General features: G+C 39.6%; 1 protein-coding gene across 11 annotated transcripts in view; it reads left to right on the forward strand.

Moving 5' to 3' along the window:
- FAM47E (family with sequence similarity 47 member E) overlaps positions 1 to 15,318 on the forward strand; it is a 40,486-nt gene that overhangs the window by 17,455 nt on the left and 7,713 nt on the right. For 2 of the 11 annotated variants that reach the window (XR_011095547.1, XR_011095550.1), the window contains exons 1-11: positions 4,037 to 4,325; positions 4,435 to 4,562; positions 5,124 to 5,252; positions 7,111 to 7,536; positions 8,734 to 8,891; positions 9,680 to 9,827; positions 10,396 to 10,605; positions 11,968 to 12,120; positions 13,343 to 13,420; positions 14,739 to 14,814; positions 15,011 to 15,174. Coding sequence is in view for 3 of the 11 variants with exons in the window: in XM_068679283.1 (XP_068535384.1) it covers positions 7,147 to 7,536; positions 8,734 to 8,891; positions 9,680 to 9,827; positions 10,396 to 10,605; positions 11,968 to 12,120; positions 13,343 to 13,420; positions 14,739 to 14,814; positions 15,011 to 15,105 (1,308 nt within the window). In the remaining 8 variants the exon portion in view is untranslated. Of the gene's footprint in view, positions 1 to 3,188; positions 3,837 to 4,030; positions 4,326 to 4,434; positions 4,563 to 5,123; positions 5,253 to 7,110; positions 7,537 to 8,733; positions 8,892 to 9,679; positions 9,828 to 10,395; positions 10,606 to 11,967; positions 12,121 to 13,342; positions 13,421 to 14,021; positions 14,694 to 14,738; positions 14,815 to 15,010; positions 15,276 to 15,318 lie in introns of those variants that run through there. The other 9 variants (XR_011095548.1, XR_011095551.1, XR_011095552.1 and 6 more) reach the window with 9 other exon arrangements.

Raw genomic sequence — 15,318 nt, forward strand, 5'->3', positions numbered from 1 at the left:
ACCACAAAAATGACAGGAATTAAAACAGCCCCACTGCATACATGCGTGTTCAATAACACTGTTGTAGTTTAGGTGTTGCTAATCTTACTCATGACTTTTTCATGAGATAAAGGCCTTTATTATTTCTAAGTTCCGTTATAGACTTTTTGGACAGTGTCCTTTTATTCAAGGATTACTAGCACATGCAATTTACGCACCAGAATGATTTATGCATTCCTGGTATCGCTTTAGTCAAACACCTGACAATCAAAAAACTTTCACAATATACATATTAAACATTACACACCTATACAATATAAATAAATACAATTCAGGTTTTGTTATTAGAATAAAAAGTAAATTCCCTTTCCTTACCCAGGATTTCAATTGAAATGACAAGCATGAAACAGGACAAGAACAAATATTTATTCATGATGTTCAGAATGGAAGTTTTTCCTGGAATATTCTTGAACAATACTTCCCAGAGTCTGTTAAAAATAATACTAGGGAGATATTTCCCAACATATAGTTATACTCAAGGCTTTTTACTTTTTCCTTACCCCACACTTACTGGCCTGCAGTAACATCCTGCTGTCTAAAGGGTAGGGACCTAACAGTCTGAAGGTAAAATCTAGCAGGCAGCTGACTTCATGGATTCCCTTTTCAACGGAGCTGCTCATCAGTCGTAAGAAAACATGCTAAAACGTCACTTCACTAGTTGTAGGGGAAAAGTTTGGCAGAAGTATGAAGATGGGATTGTTTCCCCCCCATGCAGTCTTCTCCCTGTCTTCCGGAAAATGATGGAAGGATTTGCGCAAGGGACTATCATGTGGAGCCAGCTCTAATAGACCATATATGAATCAAGTCACTGTCCATTTAAGTAGAGCAAGAATAATTATTCTTCTGTATCATTGATACAGAAGCACACAGTAGGGCTCAGAACAGCTGATGAGAGCTACAGACCCCAGTTAATTTAACCAAACTAGGAGCAATAGAACAAAGCTAAAAATAATGTGTGATCAAGCGCTGCTTATTCCCCACAGACCTCGCCTTTTCTTCTTCATCCACCTGACTGGTCATACATGGACAATTACAGGCAGCTACCTAATCAGAGAGCAGTGAGTACTTGCTTATACTTCCTCCCTTTGCAGTAGCTGTTGGCCTCAGGACTGCAGCCTGTAGATGTGAGTCATGGCCCTTATGCTGCAGGTTACAGGAGGACTCCTTAGGAGTGATACTGTCCCCTCCTGCTCTCAGGAGGTTTTTCTGCAGTACATTAACAATGTGTTCACAGAAGTGGTCAGCACTAAGCTGAGGTTTCACCAAAGAGGAAAATAGAAGTGTTGTAGTCCAGCATCATTTTAGTTTTATCTTTTAAACAGTATAATAGGAACCTTAAGTTGTATTTCCTTTCTGTAATTATTTACACTGGAGTGCATTTATACTTGCTTTACATAGTATCATTCACTTCCAAGTTATGAAAGAACTTGTTTATGAATGAAATGGTATCCAATAATTATTCTCATCATATACAAGGAGATGTAATTAATAACATGCATTTAGGGCCATGCTTGAATGCCATCGTTAGGGCATCCAGAAGTATTGTTTCTTCTCCTTCAGAGTGACCCAAGGCTTTCTCAGTAAAAGGCTTTTAAGCAGAGTGGTACCAATAGAGGAGCCAGCTGTAGCCACTTCAGCAGAGACTTGTTAACAGAAGCCACTGCTAATGTTACATCTGGCTTCCCTGAAACCTTTAGAACAAGGGGGTTTCAGTAGGAAGTACATCCATGCACAGTACCTGGTGAAACATGCAAGACAAAGCAGGCATCCCCAAGAGTCTTAACACTGAAACTAAAGAAAAATGCCAGCATTTGGTCAGAAAGCTGTACAGAAATGATGGGCAATTACATCTTAATTTTCTCTTGGCACAAGGACTAGACCTCCATAACAGTGGTCTAACAGGCCTCTTCCAGACACTCACTGAAAGTCCCCCTGCAAAGACAGCAAAGCGTACACACTAGAAATATAGTCATTTTTTCCTAGCAGGATTTACAGGACAGTTTGTAAATTTTCTTCACTTACATCAACTACAGATACATAATGGAATATAGTCCAAACCTGAAAGATTGCATACTATGAACAGAGATAAGTCAGTAGACTGTAACTATAATGATTTTTGTTGCTCTAGCATGCGGATTAGAGCATAAGCAATGTTTTCTTCCTCAATGCATGCACAGCTGTCAAGAAATTTGTCTGCATCTAGGAGCTCTGAGGGAGCATAGAAATAATATAACCCACATGTGACCTGTTACCAGCTTTCAGGAGAAACCAAGTTGCTTGCTATTCAGAAGTTCCTGAATTCAATTCTATTTTAAAAATAAAAGTTTTATCTTCCTGTCTTGTAATTAGGATGATTACACTTAGACATGTTTAGCTTTCAGGTTCAGGCATCTTTGTGCTTTAAGATACTGTTGTACTGAATTGAATGCGCTGGAGATTATTTGGTCCTGCATTCACTCATACATCTTCATCTCATTACTTTTAATCCATAGCTCACTAAGGATATGGAGTCCTCAAAAACAAAGTGAAGTTATACAGTTGTTCTAGAGGCTAATAACTAGAAAGTCAGGAAGAGTTAGTCTAGTCTGGTCAAGGACAAGAAGCATGTTGTTGAATTAGATGTAACACCTTCCTGAAGTGTTAAAACCAAGCCTGTTGAGACAGTATTTTACTTACACTTTCAACATTCACAGAACAAACTCTGAAGAATGTTTTCCCCATATTTTTAGGAAACAGCGCTATATCAAGAAGATAAATATAGTCTCTGTAAAAAGCTTAAAATACTGAAAAGCTACAGAAGTTATTAGTTTAAAAGCAGTATATTCACCTAACAATTAAAACAATGGATTTAAGAAATTTTTCTTCATACCTAAAACTGTTCTCATACAAGAAACATTTTATTCCTTACAATTATTATATATTATTATAAAGACTAAGATTTTAAAAGAAAAACAAAAAACTTCTCCTTATTATTATTTAAAAAACAAAGAATGAAACAAACAAACAAAAAAACATACCAAGCAAAGATCACAGTGACAGCAGTGAGAGTATTTATAATCCAAGCTCTTTCCCTCCTGCTTGCTGATTGGTCTGGTTTTCATGACCTAATCAAAGCAGGAATTATTTAATTCACATGGGAATACATAATGTGAATTAAGTTTCTTTTAGTTAAGTAATGCTCAGAAAAATCTGTTATATAAACTATTTGTTAATATTAGAGGGAAAGCTACGTTGTCTTTGTTCTGTGTTATATTTCATAAACTGTGTGCACTTGTAAGTTCTACAGTTTTCTTCTGTTTGAGTACTATGAGCTAAAATCTTCATTGTTGTATATTTTCTACAAGGTGAAGACTTTGATCTATTTAAAAAACATATATTTTTTCATTTCTCTGCAGAGTATCTGTGGATAAGTAGCTCTTAGCTCTGTTTTGCCCAAACCTAGATTTTTCTGTTTTACTGGGTCATTTATGTCAGTACTCAGCGATATAATAAATGCTTGTTTTTAATACCGTATAAAAAAACATTTCTGTACTGGCCTGCAACACCTGGCAAAGTAGAAAAACATTGTTGTCCTTGCTGCAGTAGGGTTTAAGTAGTGTTCATGGAAAATCTGGGAGGTTCTACTTAAATAAAATACTATAGTACTTCTGGTATTCAGTCAGTTTGGAATACACATTTAGCTACTATTAGTCCATTATTATAATAGACCATTGGAGCAGAGTGAAAAGGAGACTTAGTAACATTAAGTACAGACAAAGAAATAGGATTTGTTGCTGGAGGGAAACTGTATCAACAAGGTAGCTAAAATCAAACTTCAACAAACATGTTGAAAGTGATCTGTAGCATAGCGGGACAAGCTACTGTTGTTTGTATTCAAACCAAAAGGATAGTCTGGCTTGAATATTTGAGTGAGCACTCCAGAAATACAGGTTTGCTTGTGAAAACATTTCTTAGTGCATTAATTAATATTATGTTACTGTTTTACTGTCTCCTTATACAGCACGTGTCTGCATTTTAAAAGATATCCTAGCAGCATCTTAAAGACATGAATCCAGCACAGTTTGTTTTTTTCCTGTTAGCATCTAAAACCAGAAAATGAAGAAAGATGTGAATGCATTGTTCCAGTAGCAAGAGCCATAACCTCTCACACAATAATTGCAAAGGCAGCTACATCTGTTCTATGCTTCCCTGACAGGAGCTTCCAAGTTCTTCCTGCCCCAGTACTGCCCTTCCCTGCTGCTGGGTGGGAGAATAATCCAGCTAAATACCACTTGGCCAGGAGCTAAGTAAGGCTGTGGGAGAGATGGCAGTGTTGTGGAATGGGGCTTTGTCATGATTTGGGTGCACAGCTGGGAGGGTGTTCTCACGTGGCTTCTGATTTTTTTTTTTTGGTAGATTGAAGGGAGACTGGCTTAAAGTGAGTACAACCTTGAGAGCAGCAGCAGGAGCAATTGTCCACTGTGCAGATGGACTTTGATTTTTACTGGCCCTGTCTCCGTCATTGTCCAATCTTACAGGCAAAGGTGAGTCTGAAGGATGAACTATGTTTGACATTGGCCAGGCTTGATTCTGTACATGTCTTGAAAATGTCTCTAGCTATTTCAGCAGAATTTTCTGGGAAATGTGTATTTTACAAGGTGAATAATCTGTGTCTTCTTTACTCAAAAGCACAAGAAGTTAAATGACATGCTTGGCCCACGTTTGCTTCTTATGTTTTTCTTGAAGAACAATTTTAATGAACACTGAAGTAAAGGCACACTGAACAGTGTATTGTATCGTGTTTCATCAGCAGTAAAGACTTTTGACTGTTTTGTTCTTGAATAAGTACTGGTGTTAAAAAGATCAAGATATATGTTATGATAACACAATTTTGCTTTAATTCAAGTTTTTCCTCTACAGTCCCTAGGAGCTCTCTGTATATCTCTGTGAAAAAAACCTTTGTTGTAGGCAGACAGTCGTGGATCTGGTTTCCACAACAACCATCTTGAAACATGCCTAGGGTATTGTGCCAGCACGGGCTTGAAACTAGTGCCTCATCTGATGTAATACTACAGAAGTCTTAACTTTTGCATGTTTTCTTGTAGGTTTTTAAGATTTTCTGGAGATTTGCTTGCAGAGTGATGTTGAATTAGCTTACTCTACACCTTGTATTGCAGAGGAAGATGCCTTTTTTTGCCTAGGGTATCTTCACAGTCAGAGCTGTAAAATATCAGGTATGTTCTTTTCTCTTTACAGTTCTTGTAATACTTAATGGTGCTTTCTTAGGACACGTTTTGTACAGAGTTACTCAGGGGTTTCTTTCTCTAGAGGCATTTGCTATCACAGGTGAATAGGACTGATTATCTCTGAAGCACACTCTTTATGACGTTCTTTACTGTTATGCTTTAGCAAGCAAGGACAGTATTGCTAAGGCACTGAAAGTAGCCCTTTAAATAGTTTGTCATTTGCTACTGACACAATCATTGAAGCAAGCCAATACAGGTAAGCATGAAACTAACCACATGAGTACAGTGAGCAGTTTGACCTGGTAGCAGCATGTATGGTTTAAAAGGTGAAATCTAGGTGGAAAAAGACTTCTGTAGACATGAAAGCAAGCCAAGAGTGAATTACAGCCCATCAAGATATGGGCAGGCTGGGCTGAAGTAATAGAATATTTTGTGTGGTCTCCATGTCTCAACTCTACAGCTGCTGGAAGAAGGTGAAGTAGGAGTGCAGTGACCTTCTTTGGCCTGACTGCTCTTGTGGAGGTGGCTGGGGTGGCATTTTCTCTGGCAGCATTTGGAGGCTCTGTTCAGCACTTTGACCCAGAGCAACTGTGAAAATTGCTCACCTGTGCAGTACAGCTGAAAATATTTGGATCTAGCTTTGTATCACTAGAAGCATCCAAACAAGCTCATGCATGGCTTTGTGGTGGCACTTGAATATTTGCTGTAAATAGACATCCTTCCCAGCTGCTGAGTGATTTGGCAGAGGAAAAAAAAAATGCCCTGCTAGCATCCAAAGAGTAAGTGAAATCAAGAGCAAACCATAATGAGGATGTATTTAGTGTGACATAGTGAAACTGAAGTAGCATCAATACTTGGTACGTGCATAATGGGTAGGTTTAGTGATGCTTATCTTGTTTTATTCCATTTGCTTTGGAGCAGTCTTTACCATATTGCAGACACTGCTTTTCTTGTGAAGACAGATGGTAAATACTATGTCACTACTTTATAGTCCTCAATTTAATCCCTGATCAAAAAGGATTAAAATGTTTCATAACGCTGAATCACCTTGTCACTGTGCTTGTAAAATTCAAAAAGTATTTGAAGAGGTGAATTGCTGCTACCTGGCAGCTAATGCAGCTTCTGACCCTTGTAGCAAACAGTCAGGGTCTCCCAATCCAGTTTGCTTGTTCAGTGCTGGCATGATTCCCCTCCTGCAACAACCCAAACCTCCTTGGAAACTGCAGGTTGGGCACTTGAATATGTGGTTTAGCCACCAACTTCTACCTCTCTGAAACTGCCAAAACTATTTTGCTCAAAATACTCATTTAGTAGGTCACCAATGAGAGGTTTCACGTGGAATGGATGAAAGTTGGAAAAGTTAGTGATCTGAAATGAGGCAGAGTAAGAGTAAGGGCATTCTTTACTGGAAATTTGGCTACAAATGCTTGATGGAAGGATCTGCTGTCAGAAAATGCTGTCCCGGATCATGTCTGAATCATGACAATTTTATCAAAACCTTATTTTGATGACGTTGCTGACTACATACATGGTATAACACGATTTACAGTGTAATGGTGGGAACAGTCAAAACTAAGCTTTAAAATGTTTTTATGGTGATGGTGTTGAAGCAAGCTCTATAACATCATGACTTTTTTTATTTAAAAATAAATTTCTGAAATGCCAGAAATTTCTGTGAGTGGGCAACTCTGATGTTTGGCAGTTGTTCAGTCATACAGAATAAGTCAGTGTTTTATAAGCTTTTTTCCAAAGCTGAATAGTAACAAAAAGATGGCTAGTATGGGTAAGCACGCTTGGAGCAGAATATGCCTTTTTACTTTCAATGTACTCCTGTCTTTTTCATTAGAACCCAGCCTTTCTAATCTGGATTCTTTGTAAGCAAATGCAATTTCCTTACAGAAAGGAGAAAATGTCATACAACAACTTCCGAGAAAGCAGACTGCGGTTCTCAGACTCCCTTAATGGCCAGCGCTGGATATTCCTGAGAAAAGGCCTAGATGACTTCCGAGATGGCTTTCCCCCTTCATCTGATAACATGATTGTGTATGGTAAAAAGCATCCTGTCTCAATTATAGTGAAAAACAGCACAGGGAACTCTTCATACACAGCTCCAGGGAAGAAAAGCAAGAAGTGCACCAAAACACAGATTTATCTTTCCAAGCTCAGCCCTTTGCAGCAAGCCAGGAGGGATTACGTTGCACAGATAGAGCACTGCCTGAAACAGCATCCCACAGTGCTCTACCCACGTTTGGAAAAAAGTAGCTCCCCAAAGGTAATGAGTTCTGTAATCCTGGTTATACAGATTCTTCAGAAAATTGAAACAGGAAACTAGTCTAGCTGATGACTATTTTCAATTAACAACAAAAATAAATAAATCCACCACCTCTTTCTTTCCATATTAAAAACAAAGCAAGTGATATCAAAGGTAGCTTAGATTTAGACAGTAGATCCAGATTGTCAGCAAATAATTCGCAGAGCACTATTACATACAGGCTGAGAAACTGAGTGCCTGCCTTCACAGATTACAGAGCATATTATCTGTTAAGCAATCGCCAGGCGCTGACACAAATGGATGCTATGGGGCAGGAAGCAAGTCTAATCAAAATTGAAAAGTTATCTGTGCTCAAGATAGTAGGGTATAATCTCATTACTTTTATTTTTCAGCCTGTTTACAGAAGTTTATCTCTTTTTCCTGTCTCTGGTTCTTCAAATTTCTCTCCTTCATGAGAGCAAAAGGTAGCAGATAGTTTTTTTGTCTGTCTCGGAGTTTTCAGAACTTGGTTATTTGGATATTGCAAACAGAGGACTGACCAAACACAGTGGCAGAATTGGGCTTTTCACTTCTAGTACTTCACAAAAGGAACAGGGGAGAACTGGAAGATTGTGTTGGAAAGGGCGGACTTCATACTACAGTAGAAGGGGACACTGGGTATCAAGCACCTTTGTCTGTATTGCTGTTTAGGCTGCTCTAGGGATTTATACTAACCTAAGCTTGGATGCCGTAAGATGTTGAAGGGTGGATTTATTGGGAGAAACCTTAGAGTTCAAAAAAGGGAATTGGGTCTCTGTTCTGTAAGATTATGCAACAGCAGAGCTCTCCCTGATCCCTGGTTGCTATTACTGGGGAATGGAACATGAAACATGGAGTTGTCCTGAAGGGAAGAAACTTAAAATCAGCTGAAATAAAATCTTATATGTAGTACAGCAGATTGTGATAGGAGATGGCTGAGACCAGAAATTCAGCATGATTCAGAGGTTTGGCAAGCAGCCTGAGTTGCAATTAATACTCTAGAGATTCTGGAAAAAAAAAAAAGTTTCTTAACTTGAAGCTTCTGCAGTCTGAACAGCCTTAACTGCTAGAAAACTTCCAGAGACTTGTATGTTGCACAGTCCTTTATACAGCCCCCAAGAACAATTCATCCAATGAGGTTTTTTTCAAACAGATACTCTCCCTTTGCTTGGCTTGCAGCTCTTTGAAGAGGTTGCTGGTGTCTCAGGTCCTGAAATCCTTTTTAAGAGTAAGGCTGGATACAATGACTATCAACGGGAGACCCAAACTCCTCAGGAGGTGCAGGATCATATGGAGGACAAGCAAATGAAAGTAACAGGTTGCAAGAAGCTAGTACAGTGAGTACAGGACAAGATCAGAAGATTAATATAAATGGCTCTGGATATTCCTTATCTGAAATCAGATGTGTGGAAAGAGGAAACTCAGGTGCCTATGAACAGGCTCATTTAGAATTTGAACCAAAGACAAACTCACTATAGCGAGCCTTCTCAGCTAGTGCTGATGAACTTAACATACAATAATTTGCTTGCTGTCTCTGGCTTAGATTCAGTGTTCCTAGGAGCATTTTCTAAAAATTTTCCTCTTTAGCCAGCCCTTTTGCCCGAAATCTGTCATAGGGGTGGTTTCCACTGAGATAGGTTCCTTTGCCTTCCTCAGTGATACTAATGATAAGTTGATATCCCACAACCTGTTCAGAAACTAGTCAGGATTAGTTCTGGGTGTTAAAATGTAAGGAGTCAGCTACGCTGCTGGTTAATTTTCTCAGTCTGAGTCAGCTGAGAAAAAAATATAATCAGTCTCATTTTATGCTTTCCCAGGCCCTTTCAGTAATGTCATAAAGGCACGGTGATGGGCACCATATAAAGCTGTACACTTCCATTTTTAAGAGTTTCCTATTTTGAAAATGGCAAGTTATTTCCCAAGTCTTGCTTTGAAACCTTGACCGTCTTGCTAGACATATCAGGTGTGGCCAAACTGATCTTTACAACTAGTTCAAGTTGCCCAGACTATTCCTGGCCAAAATCATGTCTGGTGGTAAACTGCACCATTTGTGATATAAAGGCATATGGCTGTTGTCTACAGCTAATCAAAGGATGTTTCACATTTTATTGCTTTAATACTGCAGCAGCAAGGAGCCTCTGGGCAAAAAAGCATGTACCTCGCTTTCTAAGGTAACAGAAGGAGGAAAAAAGGCCACACAGAGCCACTTAGCTCCACTTCATGAGCACACAAAGCGAGTAACCAAGCATTTTTGTGACTGGGTTATGTCTTTGGTAAGTAAAACGAAACTGCTACCATCTGTTCTCTTTCATTCTAAAACCTAATTACTGTGTTCAGGGCAAATGTCTTTAGAACTAAGAAGTAAAAATATGACTCTGGGTATGTGAATACAGGAGCCAAAGTCAGAAACAAGGAATCTTTTACAAAGATTCCTTGTTTCTGACTCCCAGCTCTGTTGTGTCATGTCTACCAGAGCTCAGTCCTTTGAAATGTAAAGCAAAGAATGAGTATCTTCATACAAAAATACTGCTATGTAAGCTTGCTTCAGAAAGATTTTCCAGGGGATCCATCTCTGTTCAAGCTACTATTTAACTGTCTCACCTGGGAAAAGACCATATATATCTGAAATGGATACACCAATTCATGTCTTAGCTCTGAACTGACTTTGTGCTTGCATCATCACAGTGATGCAAATACCAAGCATATGTGTAGATGAGCTGAAACCAACCCTGGTTTTAATTGTACTTATCGATAGGAATGGGGGCAGGAAGGAATTTTATAGAAGAAAAAAAAATATTTCACCCCCACCACTCTGAGATTGTTTTGATGATGTTGTTCCAGGGAGGTGGGAACTGCAGTATTGATGAAGATGCACTTCAGAGTTTGCTCCACCCCAGCAGTGAAAGTAAGGAGGTTGGCCTCCTTACACCTTTCTGTGCAGCGAAACTCAATGATGGGCAAGCAGAGCAGTCAGGAAAACAGGAGATTTCACCTCTCAAGTTTGCTGTCAGGAGTTCTCATCACCTAGGGTGCCTGCCCTGCCAAGTTAAGGTAAAAGAGCCCACATTTACATTTGATAGAATCATAATCATAGAATGGTTTGGGTTGGAAGGGACCTTAAAGATCATCCAGTTCAACCCCCTGCCATGGGCAGCGATACCACCTGCTAGATCAGATTGCCCAGGGTCTCATCCAACCTAATCTTGAACACCTCCAGGGATTGGCATCCATAGCTTCTCTGGGCAACCTGTTCCAGTGCCTCGCCACCCTCAGAGTAACGAGTTTCCTCCTAACATCTAATCTAGTTTGAAGTTCAGTTTAAAACCATTCCCCCTTGTTATTTCACTGAGCAAAAAGTCCTTGCAAGAGTCTGTTTGGGGTGAATTGTGGTGGAGACGGCTGGAGTTGAGGATGGAGCTTTGTTTTCATAAGTACTTGATAATTCTCTATATGCTTATATCTGGAACTCAGAGTAGTTAAAAATGAGCTATTTAATATCAGTTACTTTCTGCAAGCAGCAGGAAAGTAAAATAGGATAATGAGAACTAAGAGTACTGTTTAAGGCCTGACCATACAGTCTTTTTGCTGGTCAAACCATAGAGAATTCTCAGCAGTTTTGCTTGTACCTGAAACCAGTGAAATGAATGGAAAAATGCAGCTGAGTGCTGTGCAAGCTTTGGATCAAGTTAAGCAGGTCATGCTCAATACATCTCAGTAACAGTTTGTTAGGTGTTAGTTACACTCGGAGCCCCTAATCTTCTCATGGTGGAGGTGTAAGCAATTGGAGAAAATTGAAGCATAGTACAATGATCTTCCAGTCCCTACCTTTCCTGTTACCTGCTTTTCTTGCTGTACTTTCTTTTAATCATCGAATAAACAGACAAGGGCTAAATGCAGCTGAGGTAAACACTTGAGGAGGATCTGAGGGAAAGCCTCTGCTGGGGGTTTTAGTAAGTGGTTGAAGTTGGACCAATTTTGTCTTAAACTGAAAGCTTGCCATTTGTCTAACCTTGTAGTTAGTTTGGTCACCGTGTTCAGAAATTCTGTTTTGAAGTAGAAAAAGCATTTATCATACTCTGACTCCGAAAGTCTAAACCTCACAGACCTCCTTCCCAAGTTTTCCAGAAAACAAATCAGTTAAATAAGTGGTGGCCAGGTGACCTGAAGCTATTGATTCCCAGTAGCAGCTTTAATACTGTTTACCTTTGTGGGGAAAAAGAAAAACGAATGCTAGTCAGGTTTTCTCATCAGCCATCAAAATTTGTATTACAGAGTTTAGGGTACGGGATTATCTCTGGTAGAGTCTTCAGAGATGGTACGCAGGTTCTGGGACAGTGATAGTGTCTTTAATACCTGTGGCATAAGGGAAAAATGCCAATGTGATGAAACAAAACTGCAATAGTATTTTTGCAGGTACTTTACCAACCAAAAAGGGAGAAGATCAGATATGGAGCGTGGTACCTTGACCCCAAAACATGGAGAAAAGAGATAGTGAACAAACCATTAGAAGCTTCAGAGGAAACAATAAATAGAATCAGGAATGCAAAGCATCATTTGAATGAAAAGGTACCATGAATGTAAAACTGATGCCTTTCTTTTTTGATACTGCTACAAGAGAGTTTGTTATGATGGGAACATCTCAGAATAATGTGGAACAGACCATATTATCCAAGTGGAGATAACTGTGGTTCAAACAGGCTCATTGAAGTGAATGATTGGGCTGTAACTTTAGGGCACCTACATGTGGACAATGGCTCTAAAAGGTGAATCCTTCAATTCCTTCAATGCTATTGATGTGGCCATATGTGGCCAAAATGTATCCATGTGCTGAAGGCAAGGAATTGGCATTCTAGAACAATGGGAGGGTGTTTTTATCTTTGTTTTGTGATAGCAAAATACCTGCCTTTACAAAGGAGCTGGATTCAGCTGTGGTAGTTTGCCTACCCAAAATATTTTATGGAGAGATGGGACGTAAAGGTTACTAGCATTCTGCTTTGGGATTTTCAGGTTTTAGGAGGAGCTGGAAGAGCAGGCAGGCTTTTTTTTTTTTTTTCCCCAATTGCTACATTATTCTAGACATAGGTTTAGTTTCCTCAGTTTAAACAAAAAAATAAAAAAGTCCATCTTCATTCTTGCTCCATGCACAAAGGGAAGACATTGTTCATGCTCTAGAGGGCACTGCGTCCAAAGGTAAAACTGAGTTGTACATGACTAAAACCATGCCCAGTGCAAGGGTCTGGTGAGCTGGATGAGATGTGCCACTACTGCTGTCTTACGAAGAAATGCTGTCTGTAAAACAAAGGAGAGTTTTAGAAACGAGGATGCCTCGGAACAGCTGAGTCAGAACACCAAAACAAAGGCCATGGTTTTGTTAATACCGTCTAAAATTAAAGGCCAACTTTATGGTTGAATGGGTGACCACCTCATTTTGTCCAGGTACTCCTGGGAATGTACCACAGACCATTGAAGGTAGGTGTATTTACTGCACTACAGAGTAACTTGCTGCCTTCATTAGCAGAAGTGCTGAGGGGAAATGGCTTTACATAGCATGGGATATCTGATCTACAGGACCACAGATTAGAATTTACTAAAAACCACTTCACATTCATGAAGCAACATTGTTTCTTTCAAAAGAACAAAGATAGAGGTCTTGGTAGATAAAATATCTATTGGTTAGATTAGCTATAACAACTGGAGGGATGCACACTGCAGTTTATTTAGTATAGTGGAACCTATACTTAAAAATGAACTTTAAATGTTTTTTAATCCACTTTGGAAATTAATTTAGGAGATGGAAGTTCCACAGCTCCACAGCACGCAGGCCTTTAAGGAGTTCCTGGAGAGAAAGGGCTACCAAAAGCCTCGGGTGAGTCACGAGAATCTGCTTATGTCTGTGCTTCCATTTTATTGTGCTTGCGGCTATTGCTGTGTCATCCCAAGGTCCTGGCTGTAAAGCTACCTCCTGGTTCCCCTCTCTCCTGTGTGCTGGAGCTTTTGGAGGGGAGGGGCTCACAGACAGCATCCTCAGAATGCAGCCAGGGGCTCAGTTCAGCAGGGGAACTTTCAAGTGGTGCTGGGGTCCTTAGCCTGAAGGACGCTGTAGCAGGACTCAGTGCCATGTTGGCAGCAAGTGAACAGTTATTTCGATGTACAATTGTAACTCGTGTAGCTTTTCAGCTTAATGTGGTTGAGGCACTGTTCAAAGGTGCCATCAGCAGCACATGCAGAAGCCAATGACTCATGTTAAGTGTGGGAATGAAAAAGGCTTTTAATTCTCTGAAGGCCCAATAAGAGATTTCACAGCATTTGGTTTAATACTGTAAGCAACAGCTACAACTATGAGCAATGTGTGCACTGGCTTTTTGACTCTTTCCCTTTACAAGTTTTTACCTTTTTCTTCAGTTTCTCTCCAGTAAGTGTTGCTTGAGTCTGTTAATCATGCATACATGATTAATCTTTTGTTTTAGTTCCTTCTGAAAATGCTGGCTGGGGGAAATGATAGTGGAGCTCAGGAGAAGACATCCAACTCTTCCAAGAAACGGTGTCCAGAGAGAAATGACAAAATCAGAGGAACTTCTTCCACTACTGTTAATACAGATTTATAAATTCTCTTAAAATGAGCAAGCTAGTAGCTGAGCTGTCCCTAAAAATGTTTTTAGATTAGAGTAAACTTAAGGAGAGCTTTGAGTTTCTTCTGAAGTGGCCAGACTGAAGATCTTATTTGTACTACCAAATTGTAGGCATAAACTACGTAGGAATCTTGGTAGTGCTTCAGCCTGCTGAAAAGGCACTGGAGATGTCTTGTGTGCTTTAACATACTGGCTTAATTAAAGATCCTGGGTTACAATCAAATTTTTGGTTGTTGATTATCCACATTATGCCTACTGTTTTACAGAATATAAATAATTTCTGTGAAATCTTTAAGTTATATCTGGCAGCAGTCTTTTTAACACTAAAAAAAAAAAAAACACAAACCTTCCATCTGAGAGAACAGTACTGCTTTGTACACTGCAGGATGATTCCTGCGTGGATGAACCTTGCACTAACAAAAGCAGTGTTAATATAGGAAGGCTGCTAAAAATCATAGCCTGTCATCTGTTTGTATACCACAAATACCTAATAAAGACAACTCAAACCCATTCTTGCATAGAACAATTAATTCCTGGTTATCCTGTATACCCTAGGGGAGGAGAGAACACTTTTTTTCACCAGGGATGACCAGACCTCACTTACTCTTATTTTACTGTCCTCATCTTTCAGGTAAGAATATAGAGCCTGACTTTTTATTGCTTTGTGCTATCACTTAAAATTTGTCTAACACAATTGAGCAACAAAGGGTGAGAAAGGCTGTCAGTTCTGGACTCTCCCTCAGAAAATATGTGGAGAATTAATCCTGCTTTATTAGAAAGCTCAGCAGCATGTGGACTCCGCTGAAACCTTTTTTCTTATTTCCCAGTGACTTCTCTAAGATCATCAAAGCATGTAGTTGTTCACAGCTGCTTGGACCATGTTCTGTGCTTTGATTTCCTTTTCCCTGAATGCCTTTTGTGAGTCTCTTCTGCTGCCATTGCTGGACTCCCAAGATGTGCTGCAGTGTGATTTCCAGTCATCTGTCCTGTTGTAAGTAAATATCTGTCTCCTACAGCCTCTACAAGGTCAGCACTGAGCTGTTTGCTAGTAAGCAGGAGTTCCAGGTGCATGGTTTTGAAGGGCCAGTGGCTAATACCCATTAACTAATATGCAAAGTATTTGAGGGCGGTTAAC

The sequence above is a fragment of the Anas acuta genome, chromosome 4, assembly GCF_963932015.1.
Source record: "Anas acuta chromosome 4, bAnaAcu1.1, whole genome shotgun sequence".
NCBI lineage: Eukaryota > Metazoa > Chordata > Aves > Anseriformes > Anatidae > Anas > Anas acuta.